At 38.8% G+C, this 16,427-nt stretch overlaps 1 protein-coding gene across 2 annotated transcripts in view; it reads left to right on the forward strand.

Moving 5' to 3' along the window:
- The window catches only part of LOC107662613 (zinc finger protein 106-like), a 22,405-nt gene that overhangs the window by 3,111 nt on the left and 2,867 nt on the right, over positions 1 to 16,427 (forward strand). Inside the window, exons 2-21 of one of the 2 annotated variants that reach the window (XM_016452697.1) lie at positions 1,152 to 1,252; positions 1,558 to 1,619; positions 3,475 to 3,669; positions 5,496 to 7,283; positions 7,378 to 7,774; positions 7,991 to 8,060; positions 8,154 to 8,308; positions 8,412 to 8,472; positions 8,738 to 9,004; positions 9,092 to 9,809; positions 11,234 to 11,277; positions 12,056 to 12,198; positions 12,328 to 12,462; positions 13,590 to 13,706; positions 13,820 to 14,011; positions 14,267 to 14,329; positions 14,429 to 14,548; positions 16,028 to 16,099; positions 16,229 to 16,300; positions 16,383 to 16,427. The exon at positions 16,383 to 16,427 is cut by the window's right edge and continues 105 nt beyond it. In XM_016452697.1, coding sequence (XP_016308183.1) covers positions 1,199 to 1,252; positions 1,558 to 1,619; positions 3,475 to 3,669; positions 5,496 to 7,283; positions 7,378 to 7,774; positions 7,991 to 8,060; positions 8,154 to 8,308; positions 8,412 to 8,472; positions 8,738 to 9,004; positions 9,092 to 9,809; positions 11,234 to 11,277; positions 12,056 to 12,198; positions 12,328 to 12,462; positions 13,590 to 13,706; positions 13,820 to 14,011; positions 14,267 to 14,329; positions 14,429 to 14,548; positions 16,028 to 16,099; positions 16,229 to 16,300; positions 16,383 to 16,427 — 4,770 coding nt within the window. In that variant the 5' untranslated portion in view covers positions 1,152 to 1,198. Of the gene's footprint in view, positions 1 to 1,151; positions 1,253 to 1,557; positions 1,620 to 3,155; positions 3,670 to 5,495; positions 7,284 to 7,377; positions 7,775 to 7,990; positions 8,061 to 8,153; positions 8,309 to 8,411; positions 8,473 to 8,737; positions 9,005 to 9,091; positions 9,810 to 11,233; positions 11,278 to 12,055; positions 12,199 to 12,327; positions 12,463 to 13,589; positions 13,707 to 13,819; positions 14,012 to 14,266; positions 14,330 to 14,428; positions 14,549 to 16,027; positions 16,100 to 16,228; positions 16,301 to 16,382 lie in introns of those variants that run through there. The other variant, XM_016452695.1, reaches the window with a different exon arrangement.

Below are 16,427 nucleotides of genomic sequence, written 5' to 3' on the forward strand. Positions count from 1 at the left end.
CCGTTCCCAAAAGCTTTAATGCTTTCTTATGATACTTTTGGGAAACGCAGCCCTGTTTGAATGCACTGTCAGCAGAGTGAATGCTCTCTGTGATTGATTGGTTCTGTCTTGCAACATTTGCGTGTGTTCAGATCTTTTACAGTCTATGGTTCAGATGAGCAGGAAAATAGTTAAATCCTACACAATAACTTGCTAACAAAGGTTATTCGTCCAATTCAGTGCATATTGTACGCATTAGAATCACAATGCGTGGCCAAGATCCACAAATAATGTGTCAGATTTTTATGTAAGAATGCATTAAACGGATGCCATTACAGATTACCACTGCATCTCGCAACTCAGCATTCAACTATTTAAATGCAAATCATGTTCTGTATAAATATCCCCTTACGCTGTGAAGGAACTGTGTTTGTGCAGTGGGTTTTTCCAAACTCTGTTTGAGAAATGAACATGCCAAGACATGACCCTGCAGTGGTTTTGTGGTTGGCTTGTGTGCTGCACTCCCAGCATGCTGCATTTAGCTTCCTGACTTGAGTGCTGTCCCCGGATTGTGTCCTCTGGCATCCTGCAGTGGAGCCAGAGACACTGACCCTCTTTCCTTCCTTATGTAGTTTGTCCAACCTCATGCATTACTGATACCACACAATCTGATGTAAGATTAGGCAAACCCTTAAACGAGCCTCTGCAGTATGAAATAAACAAGAAAGTTTAGTCATCTTTGAGCTATGTGCATGACTGAGTCTGAATGCTGTCACTGGCTACATTTTGACCGGTGGTACATCTTTACTGTAGAGTACCTGCCAAAAAGCTTTAGCATATCAAACTAGAGATTGCTGAGTATGTTCAAGAAGATCTATAATCATGTGATATTAATTATTTGCTTTTGATTAATTTCATTTATTTGATTTCATCCAATAATTTTTTATTTTATGGACAATAAATTTAAATATATAATCACAACATTACAATTGCGAAAAATTATTATTATTCTTTAAAATGTAAAAGTTATTTTCCTTCCTAAATTGCTTCATAAATCCAAATCTATGGATGGAATGAGAAATCAGGAAAATTATTCTTAGCTAGTGATTTTAATAATTTGTCACTCGTTATATGCTGCCTGTTGTGATTGTTTTATTTGTGTCTTTATGCAGAACCCTGTTTGTTTGTGGTGACCTGAGATACAATAACATCATTCAACATGGTTAAAGAACAGAAATGCATTCTTTGTGAAACTGTCTACAGCTCCAAACAGGTAAACCTGTATATTTAAGCATACATCTCATCATCTCCCATTTCTGCTAGAATGCGACAGTTTGCTCTGAGTTCTTGTGTGACAAACTGTAATTTATTTGCTCATGTTGGCACCTGTCTGACCTCTGCACATGCACTGTTCTGTTGTGAGATCTATGGTTACAAATAACCTTTGTCTTGCATGTAAGAATAAATTCTTCGTTAAAATTGATTTGTGTAAAATAAAAATAAAAAATTGTTCCTGTATTTTTTGAAATATTGTTCAATACTATTATGCCATATTGTAATGGTGTCTTTGGGTTTTAGGAGATGGAAGAGCACATGAGAAGTATGCTGCACCACCGGGAGCTGGAGATTCTGAAAGGCCGGTAAGAGGCCATGTTACGCACCAATGTTACAAAAAACCCCTTTGACTTCAAATATTTATCTTAACTACCACATGATGTTGTAAGTTAATATCTAAAAATGTTAACAGTACATTTGCATGTTCATGGTTTTCTAATGTCAGGTTATGTAATGGTCACTTGACAGGCTGGTTAAACGAATGTTTAAAGGGGCCCTATTATGCTTTTTCACTTTTTCAACTTTAGTTAGTCTGTAATGTTGATGTTTGAGCATAAAAAATATCTGCAAAGTTACAAAGCTGTGTTGTAATAATGTAAAATATGTGAAAAATAATAATAATGTTTTTCGAACAACCTAGTATGATAGCCTGTCCTAGTACACCCCCAAAACAAAATCAAGACTTTGTAAAAGAGCATAATAGCACCCCTTTAATCTTTTTTTATGAAGTGTTTCGTTAATTAATTAATTTATTTTATATTTTTATGATTTAATTAATTATTCGATTTTAATCAACTCTGCAGTTTCCTCACAAACTCCAGTTTGGGAAACTCATCTCTACTATCAACACTAAAGTTATACTCCCAAATTCATAGAACTGTGCCTCCTTCAAATCTCAGGGCATTTTAGCATTATTTGAGATATGCAAAACTAATTATAAGGCATAACTGTTTTGATCATTTATTTAAAAAAAAAATATTTGAAATTCATTGTTTTAAATAATTGTTAAAAAATCCTTACGCAGCTTCACAAACTTCAAAGTTCATGGAAAATATTTTGGAAAATTCTTTGGTGAAAGGTGTAGAATATGGTTATGGTCAAAGATGAAAAACATGTGTAATGTAAGGCACGTGTCTCCTTTGGTCAGACGATAGATAAGCCGAGGCAGCTGCCTTAACCCGACAGTATATATAGGGACATTGGAAACAACTGGCAAGGCTGACAAATAACAACTGCCTCATGTGACAATTTATGTACATCTCTGGAATGTGAAAAGTGAGAATGACATTCTTAAATGGGGAGGGTATTGAAATCTAAAATGAAAAACACACAAGTCGATTTTTAGAGGTTTGTCATATTATAGCTAATTGCATCTTGGTGATGATGCTTATGAGATCAATGTAACTTAATGTTTAGAGCATTAATCAAATCAATGATTTCAGTAATCAATCGTTCAGTTGATCAAATGGAAATTAACTACAGAACATAGAGATAATCACACAAATCATAATCACAATCATAGTGCTCAATTGCAAGCCGCACAGATTTTTTGGGGAATTTTAAGTTAGAAATAATAACATAACAGAATGCTGACTGCAAAATGGCAAGCTGCCATGACATCATTTTTCGGGGGATAGACCATCTGCCAACAGCAAGTATTTTATCAGCTCACGAGTTTGGCACTAAAGACAGCATCTATGGCAGGGAGGGGTTTTCAAGTCGGCAACTGTAAGCAGCTTGCATTACAGCTAGCAGAAGAGTCCCGCCCTTGCTGCAGCCCTAAAGAGCAACACACCAAAATCCAACAGCTCTCCCAACCCTCGTCTCAGAGCACAGCGGACTCCATCATGACAGCGTGCTAAGGCTCAGCAGCTGCTGAGAGGGTGGTCGCCCCTCTGAGCTCAAGATCTCCCAGCACCTTCTGTTCTTGCCTGTTCACTCAAACCCATTTGTGAAGCCCCTGAAGATGTACCACAAGATCCGGAAGATTGCGTTTTTTTTCTTTCCTTTTTAGTAACTAGTTGGATTTTATTTTATGATTGAAAAGTCAGTTTGCCTCCTGATCTCTCAAAAAGACCATAACTCATTAGACAGCCACTCAGAAGCAGTAGCCATGCCTGAGGGAAGTATTGAGCAGCCTATGTTCCCCTCCGTCCCCAGGGACTGTGGACACGAGTGCCGGGTCTGCGGTGTAACGGAGGTGAGCCTGACTGACTATGCCAGTCACATTTCCAGCCCTTTGCATAAACAGCACATTGAGGATCAGAAGAACCGGCCCACAAACAAAGACCAAGATGAAGAGTACTTTGACAAGGACTTTGTGCAGCTTATCGAGAAACGCAAAGAAATGATCAGGTGAGTCTTTGCTTGCTATGTGTTTGAAAGCCCTGAATTGTATTGATGGTGGTTGCAGACCTGTTATCTATTGATTAATTGCATGGTAGTGTTTAAATCTTTGTCAATGAAGTGTGTTTTCTTAGGGTTTTAATAATCTGTTTTTTACCACAACACCTGCAGTTCTATATTAAACTATTCTGCATACAGTGGAGTCTGGTGTCAAGCGAGGCCAAAAACAGCCATGACTGCAACACTTGCACTCTCACACTCTTGGATGCACACCATGCCTTTCCAGCTCAGCCCTTAAACAGCATGGGCACTATGTCTTTAAATAGTCTGACCTCACCAAGTATTTTTTTGCACCATGCTCTTTAAGTCACATGTTAGACATTAATTAATGACAGAAGTCCTTTTCTGTTCTGCCCTAATACATAATACATTATTTTTTATTTTATTTGACTTCATCTTTATTTTTGTCTAACAGAAAGTTGTTTTCCCTTGATCTCACACAACATAATAGAAAGACCTGTACATCACTCACCATTTCTGTGGTCAGCCGTAGAACATTTAGATATCCCAGTTGTTCAAGATCTAAAGAATACAACTTTTGTTATGTGAAGATGTGAAGACAATTAAGTCATGACCACTGCAAATCAAGACAGAAATAATACTATTAAATGATTAAAAATAACAGTAGTTCCTTATTCATAAAAGTTTGATCCAATAAAATGAGTTTGGTCTTGAGACAGATCTTTTCAATGGAAGCATTGTGATAGGTCTGTGTCTCTGGTTTAATTATTCAAGGATGAATAAGCAATCTTTGAGTCTGCAATTTGGTTTATTTGGAGCACGATAAATGAAGGTACTGAATGTGGGTGATTTCTGAGTTTTGGTGGGGAATGCCACAAGCAGTAGAATTTTCACAAACAGTGGGTCATCAACAGCTGTTATCCTGTCACATACCAAATTGTATCCTATCATATGGCCTCCTTATACTCTGAAAGACAGGAAAAGGCAGCATTCTTAGCAGTTTTAATGACCTTATTTCCAACTGTATAGAGACATGCTTTTATACAGATAGCCTGTCATGTTTTGTGTTTCTCCGCATATTTGAATTTACATGCATTGTTGTTTAAAGGGGTCATATGATGCGATTTCAAGTTTTCCTTTCTCTTTGGAGTGTTACAAGCTGATTGTGCATAGATAAGATCCCTGAAGTTGCAAAGACTAAAGTCTCAAAACCAAAGAGATATTCTTTATCAAAGTTAAGACTCTGCCACGCCCCCCTAAAACGGCTCGTTCTAACACGCCCCCACATATCTACCTCACTATGTGGAAATATTTGCATAATGCCGCCCAAATGTGCACGCAAAGAAAGAAGGCGTGGTTTCAGTAACCACAGTTAGTGTTGATGCAGCCATGTAGTTTAAGTATTTGGTATTGACTGTTCAAATGCGGAGTTTTGCACATCGTGTGCGTGTGCGTGTGTGTGTGAGCGAGAGAGAGAGAGAGAGCGCGAGAGAGAGAGAGAGAGAGAGCGCGAGAGAAGACTGCACTTGTCGGAAGGAGGGACTTTGTAGAAAACGAAGCGTTTGAGAGAGGCGGGGCATAGAGGACCTACAATAATGTACAGTATTTGAAAAATAATGTGTTTTTTGAACATTAAAGCATGTCAACATATTCTGTTACACCAAATACACAAAATAATGATCTTTAAAAAAGCATCATATGACCCCTTTAACCTATCCATCAAGCTTTTCCCCTGTCCTCGTTGTTGAGTGTGTCCGTACCATTTTTGCCAGTTAAATCATTGTATGTTACCATTCTATACTGAACTCTATTAGGAAAGAAGAGGCTTCTGCAAAGCAGGCTAAAGAAGAGCAGGAAGAACGCAGGAGGTGGCAGGAGCTTCGGACTCAGTGGCTTGGGCCAAGGCCTTTGATGTACCAGCAGTGTGGCCCTTGGGACCGGCCCTATCCTAACTTTCCTCAGATGCCCAAAAGGGGCAGAGGCTCCAATTGGCAGAATTTGAGATTTTCATCCCCTGAACATGGCAAAAGGTTTCATCCTAGCCGGGATGTTAGGTGGGCCACGTGGCATGCTCAAGGACCGCCTAACTTGCAGAAATGGGACTCTGTTGGTCGTCATGGAGGGAGTTTGCACAACCAAGGAAACTTTTGGGGTGGTAGACAAGGTGGATTTGGAGTCTGCCCTCCACGAGTCTGCCCTCCACAACTGAGAAACCAATTTCCCTGGAACAACAGTCAGTTTAATGTCCCATGGAATGGACAATATATGTCACCACCTAGGCTCTTTAAATCACCTGCAAAAGAGCCTCAGAAGACACCCAGCAGCTCTGAGAATCAGACACAGGGTGAACAGATTCTAGAAGAATCTGGTGGAGAGCATGATCCCAACAAAGGTAAGGGTCAGAAGTCAGAGAAGGCTCACCGATGGGCACCATATCCACAAGCTAAACTTGGGGATCCTTCATCCCAGACTAACCCTCAGCCAACATTAGATAATTCAGATGCGGAATCTCCTCAAACCTCTAAGGCACAAAGTTTCAACGTGGGCAGTCAGGACATGGAGACGATATCCAAGGCAGACCAAAAAAATTGTCAGTATAAACCCACAGAACCTGAAGAGAGTGATTGCAGGGAGCAGAAGAGTTGCTTCAAGAACATTGGCAGTACTAGCATGGATAGTTTCTCCTACCCCTCCACCTCAACCACTAGGAAAACAGAGAAGCCCAGCAAGCTTGCTGAAGATGGTTCAGAAATGAATCTCAAACAAACAGGAAGTCAAGACTTTGTCAGCTCTAAAGGTTTTAAGCATTCCCATTCAAGCTCTGAATTCCCACAACATGCCACTTCCAATGCAGAGCAAGATCTGCTGTCAGAGATGCTGCGAAAAGCTAAAGAGACATTGCTTAATAGAAATAACTCTAATGACATATCTGGTACAGAGAGCTGCCTCAAAGGATCAAAGGCTGTGCCTCAGATTAAAGAGCAAGTAGAGAGTTCAGAACTAAAGAATCAAAAATTACATGAGAGTAAGAAGAGACTTAACAAGAACAAGGGTCAAGAAAGTTTGGGTTTTGTGAGATGTTTTAGCAATGAACAAGAGCAGTTAACCAGTACTGAGACCTCAGTACATATTGGCAATGTGCGCAGTGACACTAGGCCATCTCTGCAGTCCTTACAAGTTAGTACCTCCACTATGGACCACGAAGATGAGGAGTGTGGTGAAATGGAAGAAAATCAAGTCATGGACACACTGGATGAAGGTTTGTGCTCAACTGGTGAGGGGTCCCACAGCAGCCCATCACAACAAACTGCCGGTGACTCTGTGCCCCCTTTAAGTAAGCTTGCCTTGCCTGCATGTCTACAAAGGGATCTGAACCGCCATATGGGCACCAAAGCCAAAGCCGCATCCCATGAACCCAATTTGAATATAGCCAGGCGTATTAGAAATGTGAGTGGGACGCGAAAGAATGAGACTGAGAAGGACTCAGGACTTAAACCCACTTTGCGGCAGCTTATTAGCTCATCTGGCTCAAGGCGGAATGTCAACTGGGACCAGGTCTACCAGGAAGTCAACCGGAAGAAGCAGGGCAAGGGCTTACCAAGGTACTGCATGAATATCTCTTCATTTTCCGTTTTCTTGCATAAAATGGTTACTTCCTTCATACCTTAATTCCATATTTGTCCTGAATCTTTTCAGATTTGGTATAGAAATGGTGCCCTGTGAACCTGAGGGTCCAAACCAAATGGATGAAGATGATGTACCTCTTTCTGAGGGCTTTCATTGGGACTCGCTGGTTGAATTTAGTCAAGTGCCTTCCCGTAAGCGTAGCTTGTCTGAAAGCAATGTGGTCAAGGATGGTTCTGCAGGTACCAGCTCCCTCCCCAAAGCTGTAGAACCAGTGAGAGACTCTCTTGCTTGTGGCCCCTCACAGCCACCAAGGAGAGAGGAGCTGCAGTCCAAAGGCCATCTGGAAATTCAAGGTTCGATAGGGCCTTCTAAGGGCCCAGAGGAAGTTGAAGAAGACGGCGGTTGTAGATCAGAGCCTGAACTGATTGACACGCAAGGAGCTGGGAAGAAACGCAGAGCTCCAGGGGTAAACTTCATACTTGACACTATGGTTTATGCTTGGCATACTCAGAAACACAGTAGCTCTAATTCTAATGTAATTATCAGCCTGCTACATTACATAGCTGCCTCTAAAGGCAACATCCAGTGTCATTTTTAAATGTTCTACATGAACATTAATGCAAGAATAACGTAAATGGAATATAATTCTTGCCATTATCTAATTGTTGGGTCTTTCCACTAGGATGTTGTGTCTCCAGAGATTCCTAATGACGATAGGAAAAACAAGAGGCAAAAAATTAAGGCTAAGAAAGGTAAGGAAACTGCTTTATGCTATTTTCTATAAACCAAACTACACAGTGTCCTTATTTAAGTATTTTAATATTTCTATGTATTGTGGTTTTCAGAGCACTCGCAAGTGGATCAGTTGCTGGCTGTATCTCAACGTGAGGAGGAGCTTAACACATCTCTTCAGGCTGTGGACAACAGTCTTATTCAGGCACGTGCTGCCCTGCAAGCTGCCTATTTGGAAGTGCAGCGCTTGCTTATGGTGAAACAACAGGTAAGACCTAGCACTGTAGTGCTAACAAAAATGGATTACATTTTTTTTCAGCTCTCACTGGGCTGTCACTTGATTTTACAGTATTTTATTAACTATTTTACAGGTAACTAATGAGATGAACTCTTTGAGAACCAAGCGCATTGAAATTCTTCATGGAATGCAAGGTACAAAAACCAGAAAGCAGGAGTCATGTAATCATATTTATTAACTCTATAAATCTAAGGTAAATGATGAGGAAAGTCAGATTAATACCACATATCCTTTCATGGAGTTCATACCTGTAAAGCCAGTTTGTAGTATGTATCATGTATATAAGAGGTATGACAGTAAGCGCCTTACATGTACCAAGTCTAAACCAAATCAAGTTTTATGAAAAGCTTATTTGTTACTGATAATAAAATATATATGGACATCAAAATTCTTTTTCAGGTGAATTTGAGTCAAAAGAAAGAGAGAGGAACAGTGAGGACATCTTAACTTCTTCATCAACCCAGGTTTCTCAGATCACCGCCAACCCTGTTCACCCAACAGCAGCTGCTCACTCATCCTCTTTAACCTCCTCACTGCCTGTTACCATCAAACAGGAGCCCATCTCTCAATGTAACCTCATTCCTGAGCCTAACCTTGTCAAAAGCCCCCTCCCAGCACCTCAAAGTACCGCACCTGTCCAAACTTTGTTTGCAACCTGTCAAACAGGTAGGTTCCAATCAATAAATTGCAGCTCAGAGGTTGCTATTGCTAGCAGTACTGAATTATAGAATGTTTATTCCTCATTTAAAACAGATACTACCTTCAGCAGTAAGATGGAGGCTTCACGAGACGCCACAAGCATGGCTTTGACAGCCGCTTCCTCAGTTCACAGATTACAGCCGTCACCCGTCAAAGAAATTCATCCAAATTCGAGCTCTCAAGAGGGGTTAGCCAACCTGTCTTCCTCACTAATGTCTGCAACCCTCTCTCCTAAGCCACTGTCTCCCTCTAACCACCTAGAAACTAATCCAGTTAAGCGTGTTCGAAAGCTAAAGAAGAGGAAGTGTCTTAATAAAGCAAAGTTGAACGAGCAGCCTGAAATCAGCGAATCTGAGCTTGATGCAGAGCAGCCCGCTACCCGACCTACCCGCAAGTGCCGACCTCATCGGCGATCCAGCAGCACGAACATCTCACCCCCCACACCAGAAGAGAAAGATGAAAATGAAGAGATGGTGGTGACCGAAGCATCAAAGGCGCAACCACAGGGAACCAAGCTAGCAACACCACCACCAATGAATGAACGTCACTCTGATTCATCTGAACTGGAGATGGTGGAGCTTCCCCAACCTGATATTGACATTGTCAATCTAGATTCTTCAGACCCAGAAGAGATGCCTGAAAAGAAGGCCAAGGAGTCAGCCACTGCATACACAACAGACCATGCCGTCAAGGACCCTCAAAATCTTGCCTGCAATGAGGTCACCTCCACTAGTGAAATTGATACTAGCAGTATAGTCAAGGCTTGTGAAAGGTATGTCTCGTGGTTTGAACTGGGATTTTCTAAACATTCTTAATATATTAGGCGCGTCCAATCCTGTGCCTGCATAATTTAGCTCCAACCTGACATAGCACACTGCCCTAGAGATTTCTCATAATCCTGAAGACCTTGATTAGTTGGTTCAGCTGTGGTAATTAGTACCAGATCTAAACATTGCAGGATAGTGACCCTCCAGGAGCAGGATCGAACACCGTCTCTTATAGCAATGATAGTAAGCTTGTGAAGTAAAAAGGGATCTTTTGAAATTTGACCTCTATATGAATGCATCAGATTTGGACCAAACTGAGATAAGTTCAATTTGAACGACAGTTTATTTTAAGTCCGCAGTGTACTAGGGTTGGGCAAGGGGGAGTTAGAGGGTGTGCCCGAAGCATGAATCCATATTCAGAAAGGCACGGAAAACAAATAACGATTGCTAACGGTTGCCTGTTAAATTACAGTACCTACATAAAATTTAACTTACCACATAAACAGAGTAAGGAGAGATGACTGAGGACGATGGCGAATGATTTGCAAAATGTTTGGTAAGTACTGCCTCTAACAGAGTATGTGGGATCGTGAAAGTGAAACTAAAAAGCGATCATGCATTCAAAAGCAGTTTCAATGCCAGGCATAATAGCGGCTCCCTGATGCCCGCAATTTATATACAGTATAATTGCCCAATGATATAACTGCGAGAGAAAATATTGAAATATATATTTTCCTCCCATCTGGTATTTATTCCCTTTAGGGGTTCCGTAGTAGTACACGTCATTTTCTTTCCGAACACGTTATTGGGATGCGGGGGGTATGAGAAATCACGATCTCCTCAACATCGTGATGTCTATCAGTCATCGGCGATGGACGATGGCATCGTCTATCGGCCCAACCCTACAGTGTACGTAGCTTACGCACTGTGAATACAAAACATTTTATGCCACTAATGTATAATATTGACTTTATTAATAGTAATAATACAAATATTTAATACTATATTTTTCTAGTGCTTTGGGTTCCAAAAACAGTGCGATTAGAAAGTGAACTAGATCACAATGAAAAATGCTAATCAAACTAGCTGTAGTTAGGACTTGAGTGTGGGAACACCATAATAGTTTGTCAACAAACAACAAGGGGTTTCCAAAAAGTGTTTTTAATCTGTAAGATCTCTGAGGTTAGTAAGCATTCTGAAAGATGAAAGGTAATGTTCATCAAGCATTTGGCTGTTGGGCTTTGAAAATACAGCAGTTTGTGGTGGACGAGTGTACACAGACATAATAGATACAGGTTGTTTAATGTCATGTTCACTTACAGATGGTCTGGCTTGGTGTTTTTTTTGCCTTCTGGCACCTTGACTCTTTCTGATAATGGTCATTGAAGTTAGTCAGTATTGAAAAATCTCTCTTTTTTTTTTGTTACAGTGAAGTAAAATCAGCCTCAGTGTTGGAGTCCAAGGTGCCTTCAGGTATGTGATGTGTTCAAAAACATACATGGAAGCTGTTGCAAATGTACCACTGCCTCGGCAGTATCATGCCTTAAACATCAGATGATCATGATATGTCATGTGCGAATCACTTACTATCTGTCATTTATTTTATTTTGTTTTATTTAATTTATTTTTTAACTACTGGTAGCAGTGAGTACATTTCAATTCATCTTGTTCTGTGCTCAGTGCAGTCATAGCAGAACGACCAAATTAGAATACTCACACGATCAGCATACAGAAATAGTTCGTCAAGTCCCCAAATTACTTTTTAAGGGCAAGGTATTCTTAGTGCCTGTTAGTTTTATACTTAACCTGTGCCTCTGAGAGTGACTGCCGGGATGACGACCCTGAGAATTGTTCTCGGGAACTCCATTAGACGACTAAAATTAAACATATTGGCACTGTCACGTTAACTCACTTTCCCAAAGGTTGGGTTAAAAAGGTTAAAAAAGTAAACACTGATTATGATCAGTTTTGATGATCAGTCCTAATGTTGCATTGTTGTGGCGACTTAAATCCAAAGTATATTTCAGTTTTGACACGAAATGCTTAGCAAATGTCTGCAGCTGAACACGTAGCCTTTCAAAGTATACTTTGTTTGAAAGATCATGACATTTTTATCAAAGGAAACTTTACCCACAAGTTTGTATTGTGTTCTGTTTGTTGCGTAACAGCACATACATTATCTAGACACACATCTATTTCACAGTGTTAATGTTTCACTCAATAACTGATATGTTGGTGTGTGTTTTATCAGCTATATCAGATCCTGGGGAGGAGGAGGTGCCAACAGAAGGGGAGTTTGAAGGCCATCAAGAGGCTGTGAATGGAATGCAGATCCATAACGGACTGCTGTACACTTGCTCAGGGGACCGCACTATACGCGCTTTCAGCCTGATAGTAAGAATTTGTAGAAATTGTCTGAGACTTGTAGTTCAGTAAAAGCATTTCAACATGAAAATGGATATATATCTATGAATGTAGCTCGCATACAGGTTTCTCTAAGAAGTCTCTGTATTGTTGTTACAGAGCCGGAAGTGTATGGCGGTGTTTGAAGGTCACAGCAGTAAAGTGAATTGTCTGTTGGTGTCATGTGGAGGAGGCCTGCAACAACGCCTGTATTCGGGATCAAGTGACCAGACCATCCGCTGTTACAACCTCAAAGTACTTTGATTCACACCACTTTTAAAATAGTCCACCCAAAAATGAAAACAGTCATCATTTAGTCACGTTGATGTTGTTTGCAACTTTTTTTCTTCAATAGAACATGAATGTTTTCAGATACACAGGGTGCACTTTACCATTCAGCAAAGTAGAGAGTAATTAGCATTGTCAAAAAGAATACCATAACATTTTATACACTACAGTGGTGTGAAAAAGTGTTGGCCCCCTTCCTGATTTCTTATTTTTATCGCCACTGTAGATCTGTGTGAGGAACAAACTGATATTTAAAGGAATAATTAACTTAAAATGACATTTTTGTCACCAATTAATAGTTCCAAACTCAGATGACATTATTTAATCAGTGGAACACCAAATACAAACTTAGAGTTCTCTTCCATATATTGAAAGTGAGTTCTAGTACCAAAAAGCACCATAAAAGCTGATGAAAGTATAAGAAGTAGAATTGATAAAAGTAGGAAAAAATTATTATTTAATAAATATTGAATGGTTGAAATTAAAATGTATCATCTAATAATTATCAAATGGTTAAAATTAAGATTTAAGTAGTTATTTATTTGAAAACCTTGCCAAAAACTGTGGACACCATTCACTTTGTGCTTGAAAAAGCATGAATAGATTGGACATCAGTGTTATTTTAGTATTATTTATATACTTTTATAGTATTTTGAATTAGATTTATTTATAGATTTCTGGATTTCAGTATAATTTTAGTTTATTAGATTTTGTTTGTAGTATTTTAATTAGGCTTTTTTTTCTTTAACATTTACATTAAAAAATGTTTTTTATTTTTTTTTGCCTAAATTTATAATAAAAGTTATAACAAGTTTTGTTTTTAATCCAATATTCATTTTTTATCTGGTCTTTATTTTATTTACTATTAAAAAACAATTTTTTTAAATAGTTTGTTTAAAAAAAACAACATTGTTGGACATCCTGGATAACTTCTTTTTTTGTTTCTTGGAAAAAAGTAATTAACGTAGATTTCAATAATAAAGTCACTGATGACAATGACATTTTTTGACAGAAATTGTATTTTTAGTGTTTTCTTTATATTGTTTTTCTATAATAATGAGAATATTACCAGTATTTCTGTTTGTTTTTCCCAGACAACAGAGTGTGTGGAACAGCTGTCTCTCCCAGATCGAGTGCTTTGTCTTCATAATCGTTGGAAAATTCTCTATGCCGGTCTGGCCAATGGCTCTGTGATCACCTTCAGTCTTAGGGTATGAATCAGAATTCATGGTTCGGGCTAAATTTAGCAAAGATAAGCTGAGAGCATATTGAGTCCTCTGTTCCTTGATCGTGGGGTGATTAATATTTCTCTCATCTCCTGTAGAACAATAAGCAGCTGGATGTGTTTGAGTGCCACGGCCCGCGGGCTGTAAGTTGCCTGGCGACGGCTCAGGAAGGGGCTCGCCGTATTCTGCTGGTCGGCTCTTATGACACCACCATCAGTGTTAGAGATGCTAAGAGTGGCCTGTTGCTGCGAACGCTGGAGGGCCACAGCAAAACTGTGCTCTGCATGAAGGTTTGTGCCTGATCACACTTTTCCTAATGAATATGCAGTCATTCAAAACATGCTTTTGCATTCTATTTGAAGCTTGACAGCCCCAGTCTTCAATCAATTTCATTATATTAAAAAGAGTAGCCAGGATATACTTCAAAAAGTACTATTTTGTGCTGCACAGAAGAAATAAATTCAAAAAGTACAACATGAGGGAGAGTAAAGATTTTTTTAAATCAAGTAACACACTCAAAGTTTTTATTTGTTTCTTCTCTGCAGGTAGTGAATGATTTGGTGTTCAGTGGCTCGAGTGACCAGTCTGTACATGCACATAATGTACATGTGAGTACCTGATGCACAGTGCTTCTAATTTCTCATTGAGACGCGGGAACAAAGTGTCTTGTTTACATCTAATTCACTTCTTTGTCTCTGGATCTCCAGACAGGAGAACTGGTGAGGATTTATAAGGGTCATAGTCATGCCGTCACTGTGGTGGCCATATTGGGAAAGGTGATGGTCACTGCTTGCCTGGACAAACTGGTCCGTGTGTACGAGCTCCAGGTAGAAATGACACATTCACATTCCACATACCTTTAACTAGTGGCTTGGCCATAGGCAAATATTACAAAGCTTGTCAAGAAATGTCCCCACCATGTCCAGCCAAAATCACGAAAATTGTTTTTTTTATATATATAAATTTAAGTGTAATGGTGTGTTCACACCAGACGCAAATGTAATTATTCGTGCGAGTGACACGGAAAACATCCCGCGAGTAATCTAGAGCGAGTGACGCGATGCGCATATTCGCTTCAAGTCTGGTGTGAACACACCATAAGATTATAAAACGGATAGTTCCGGTCCTTGATTCTGATTGGTTGAGCCGTGTTCAAAGCTGTTGTAAATTACACTACAAACATACACCTTTGTTTACTTCTGTGTGTTGCTCGGCAACCACTTTGTTGGAACCACAACTGTTTCTGAGGAACTACATTGTTTGGCGGAAGAATACTGTTTTTATTAATATCATTACACTTTATTTGCTCTGTTTTATTCTGTGAAACCTTACTACGTATATGGAATAACCGTTTTATAAAATCAATAAGCCCCGTGAAGCCGTGGTTTACAGTGAATTTATAACAGCTAAGGGGGTTTTAGGCACTCTGCTTCGCTTATTGCTTTAATTTAGAACCATTAAAGTTTTTTGTTATTTTCAGGGCAATTAAACATATTTGACCCCTTTTCTCAGTACTTGTTTAAAGCATCCTGACATTTTCTTTTTTTTGAATGTATTTTTTTTTTATTGACGTTACTTTTATTATTCTCATTATTTTCAGTGATTACCACATTATTTTTACAGCATTACAGTAAATCGGTACTGTTCAGTGTTATTGTTAACGAAGATTAAAACTATTACAAATGGTTTACATGAATTGAATAAAACTTAAATAGAAAATAAATATTAGTTGAAAAAACCTCAACTTGAAAAACTTGTTATAAAAACGTATTTGCTGTTCATTTCCAAAGTAACATTTCTAAAAAGTTGAAGTACTAAAGTTACTAAAATGGAAATAAAAAATTAAGCTAAATAAAAAGATTAAAAAATAAAAAAGACAAAATAACATCAAATAAAAAAAACTAAATGAAAACTAAAAATACAAAAATAAAAGCCAATTCAAAATATTCATATTAATAAATAATATAATATTATGTAATACTAAAATAACAATGGTATTATTAAACTGTATTTTTATTAAAATCATGACATATTACTTATATCCTGTATGAATACTTTAAAGTTTAAAAAAATTACATTATGGTAAAGAATGTAAACAATATTTTTTTTTACATTGTGTTAATGAAAATTTGTGGCATCAAATACTTCATTGTCATGAAATGAATGTCATAATGTAAAAAATATCAGTGGTCCATTTTCTTGATTTGGATTCACTCACACACTAGTTGGACTGTATTACAGTGATATTGTTGTGTGCTTGTTGTAACCTGTTTTTGTGATATTGACTAACTCTGTGGTGTTTCCAGTCTCATGACAGACTTCAAGTATATGGTGGACATTCAGACATGGTGATGTGTATGGTCATCCACAAGAGCATGGTGAGCGCATCTACTTAACACCCTATTGGGATCCGGATTCCAGAAACTTTTCATAAAGATTTACAAGCATTAATTATTGCAGTAAATGATTTTAAAAATGAGGCTGGTGGTGGTTTGTCTCTGTTGCAGATCTACACCGGCTGCTATGATGGGAGCGTGAGAGCTGTCAGATTGAACCTGATTCAGAACTACCGCTGCTGGGTAAGAAACTGAGGTGATGACATGTGCCAGAGACTTGGGTATAATGTACAGCGGTTAACATGTGTTGCGTGCCTCTTCACAGTGGTACGGTTGTACGCTAATCTTTGGCGTGATGGAGCACCTGCAG

The sequence above is a fragment of the Sinocyclocheilus anshuiensis genome, unplaced genomic scaffold, assembly GCF_001515605.1.
Source record: "Sinocyclocheilus anshuiensis isolate Anshui unplaced genomic scaffold, SAMN03320099.WGS_v1.1 scaffold715, whole genome shotgun sequence".
Classification (NCBI taxonomy): Eukaryota; Metazoa; Chordata; class Actinopteri; order Cypriniformes; family Cyprinidae; genus Sinocyclocheilus; species Sinocyclocheilus anshuiensis.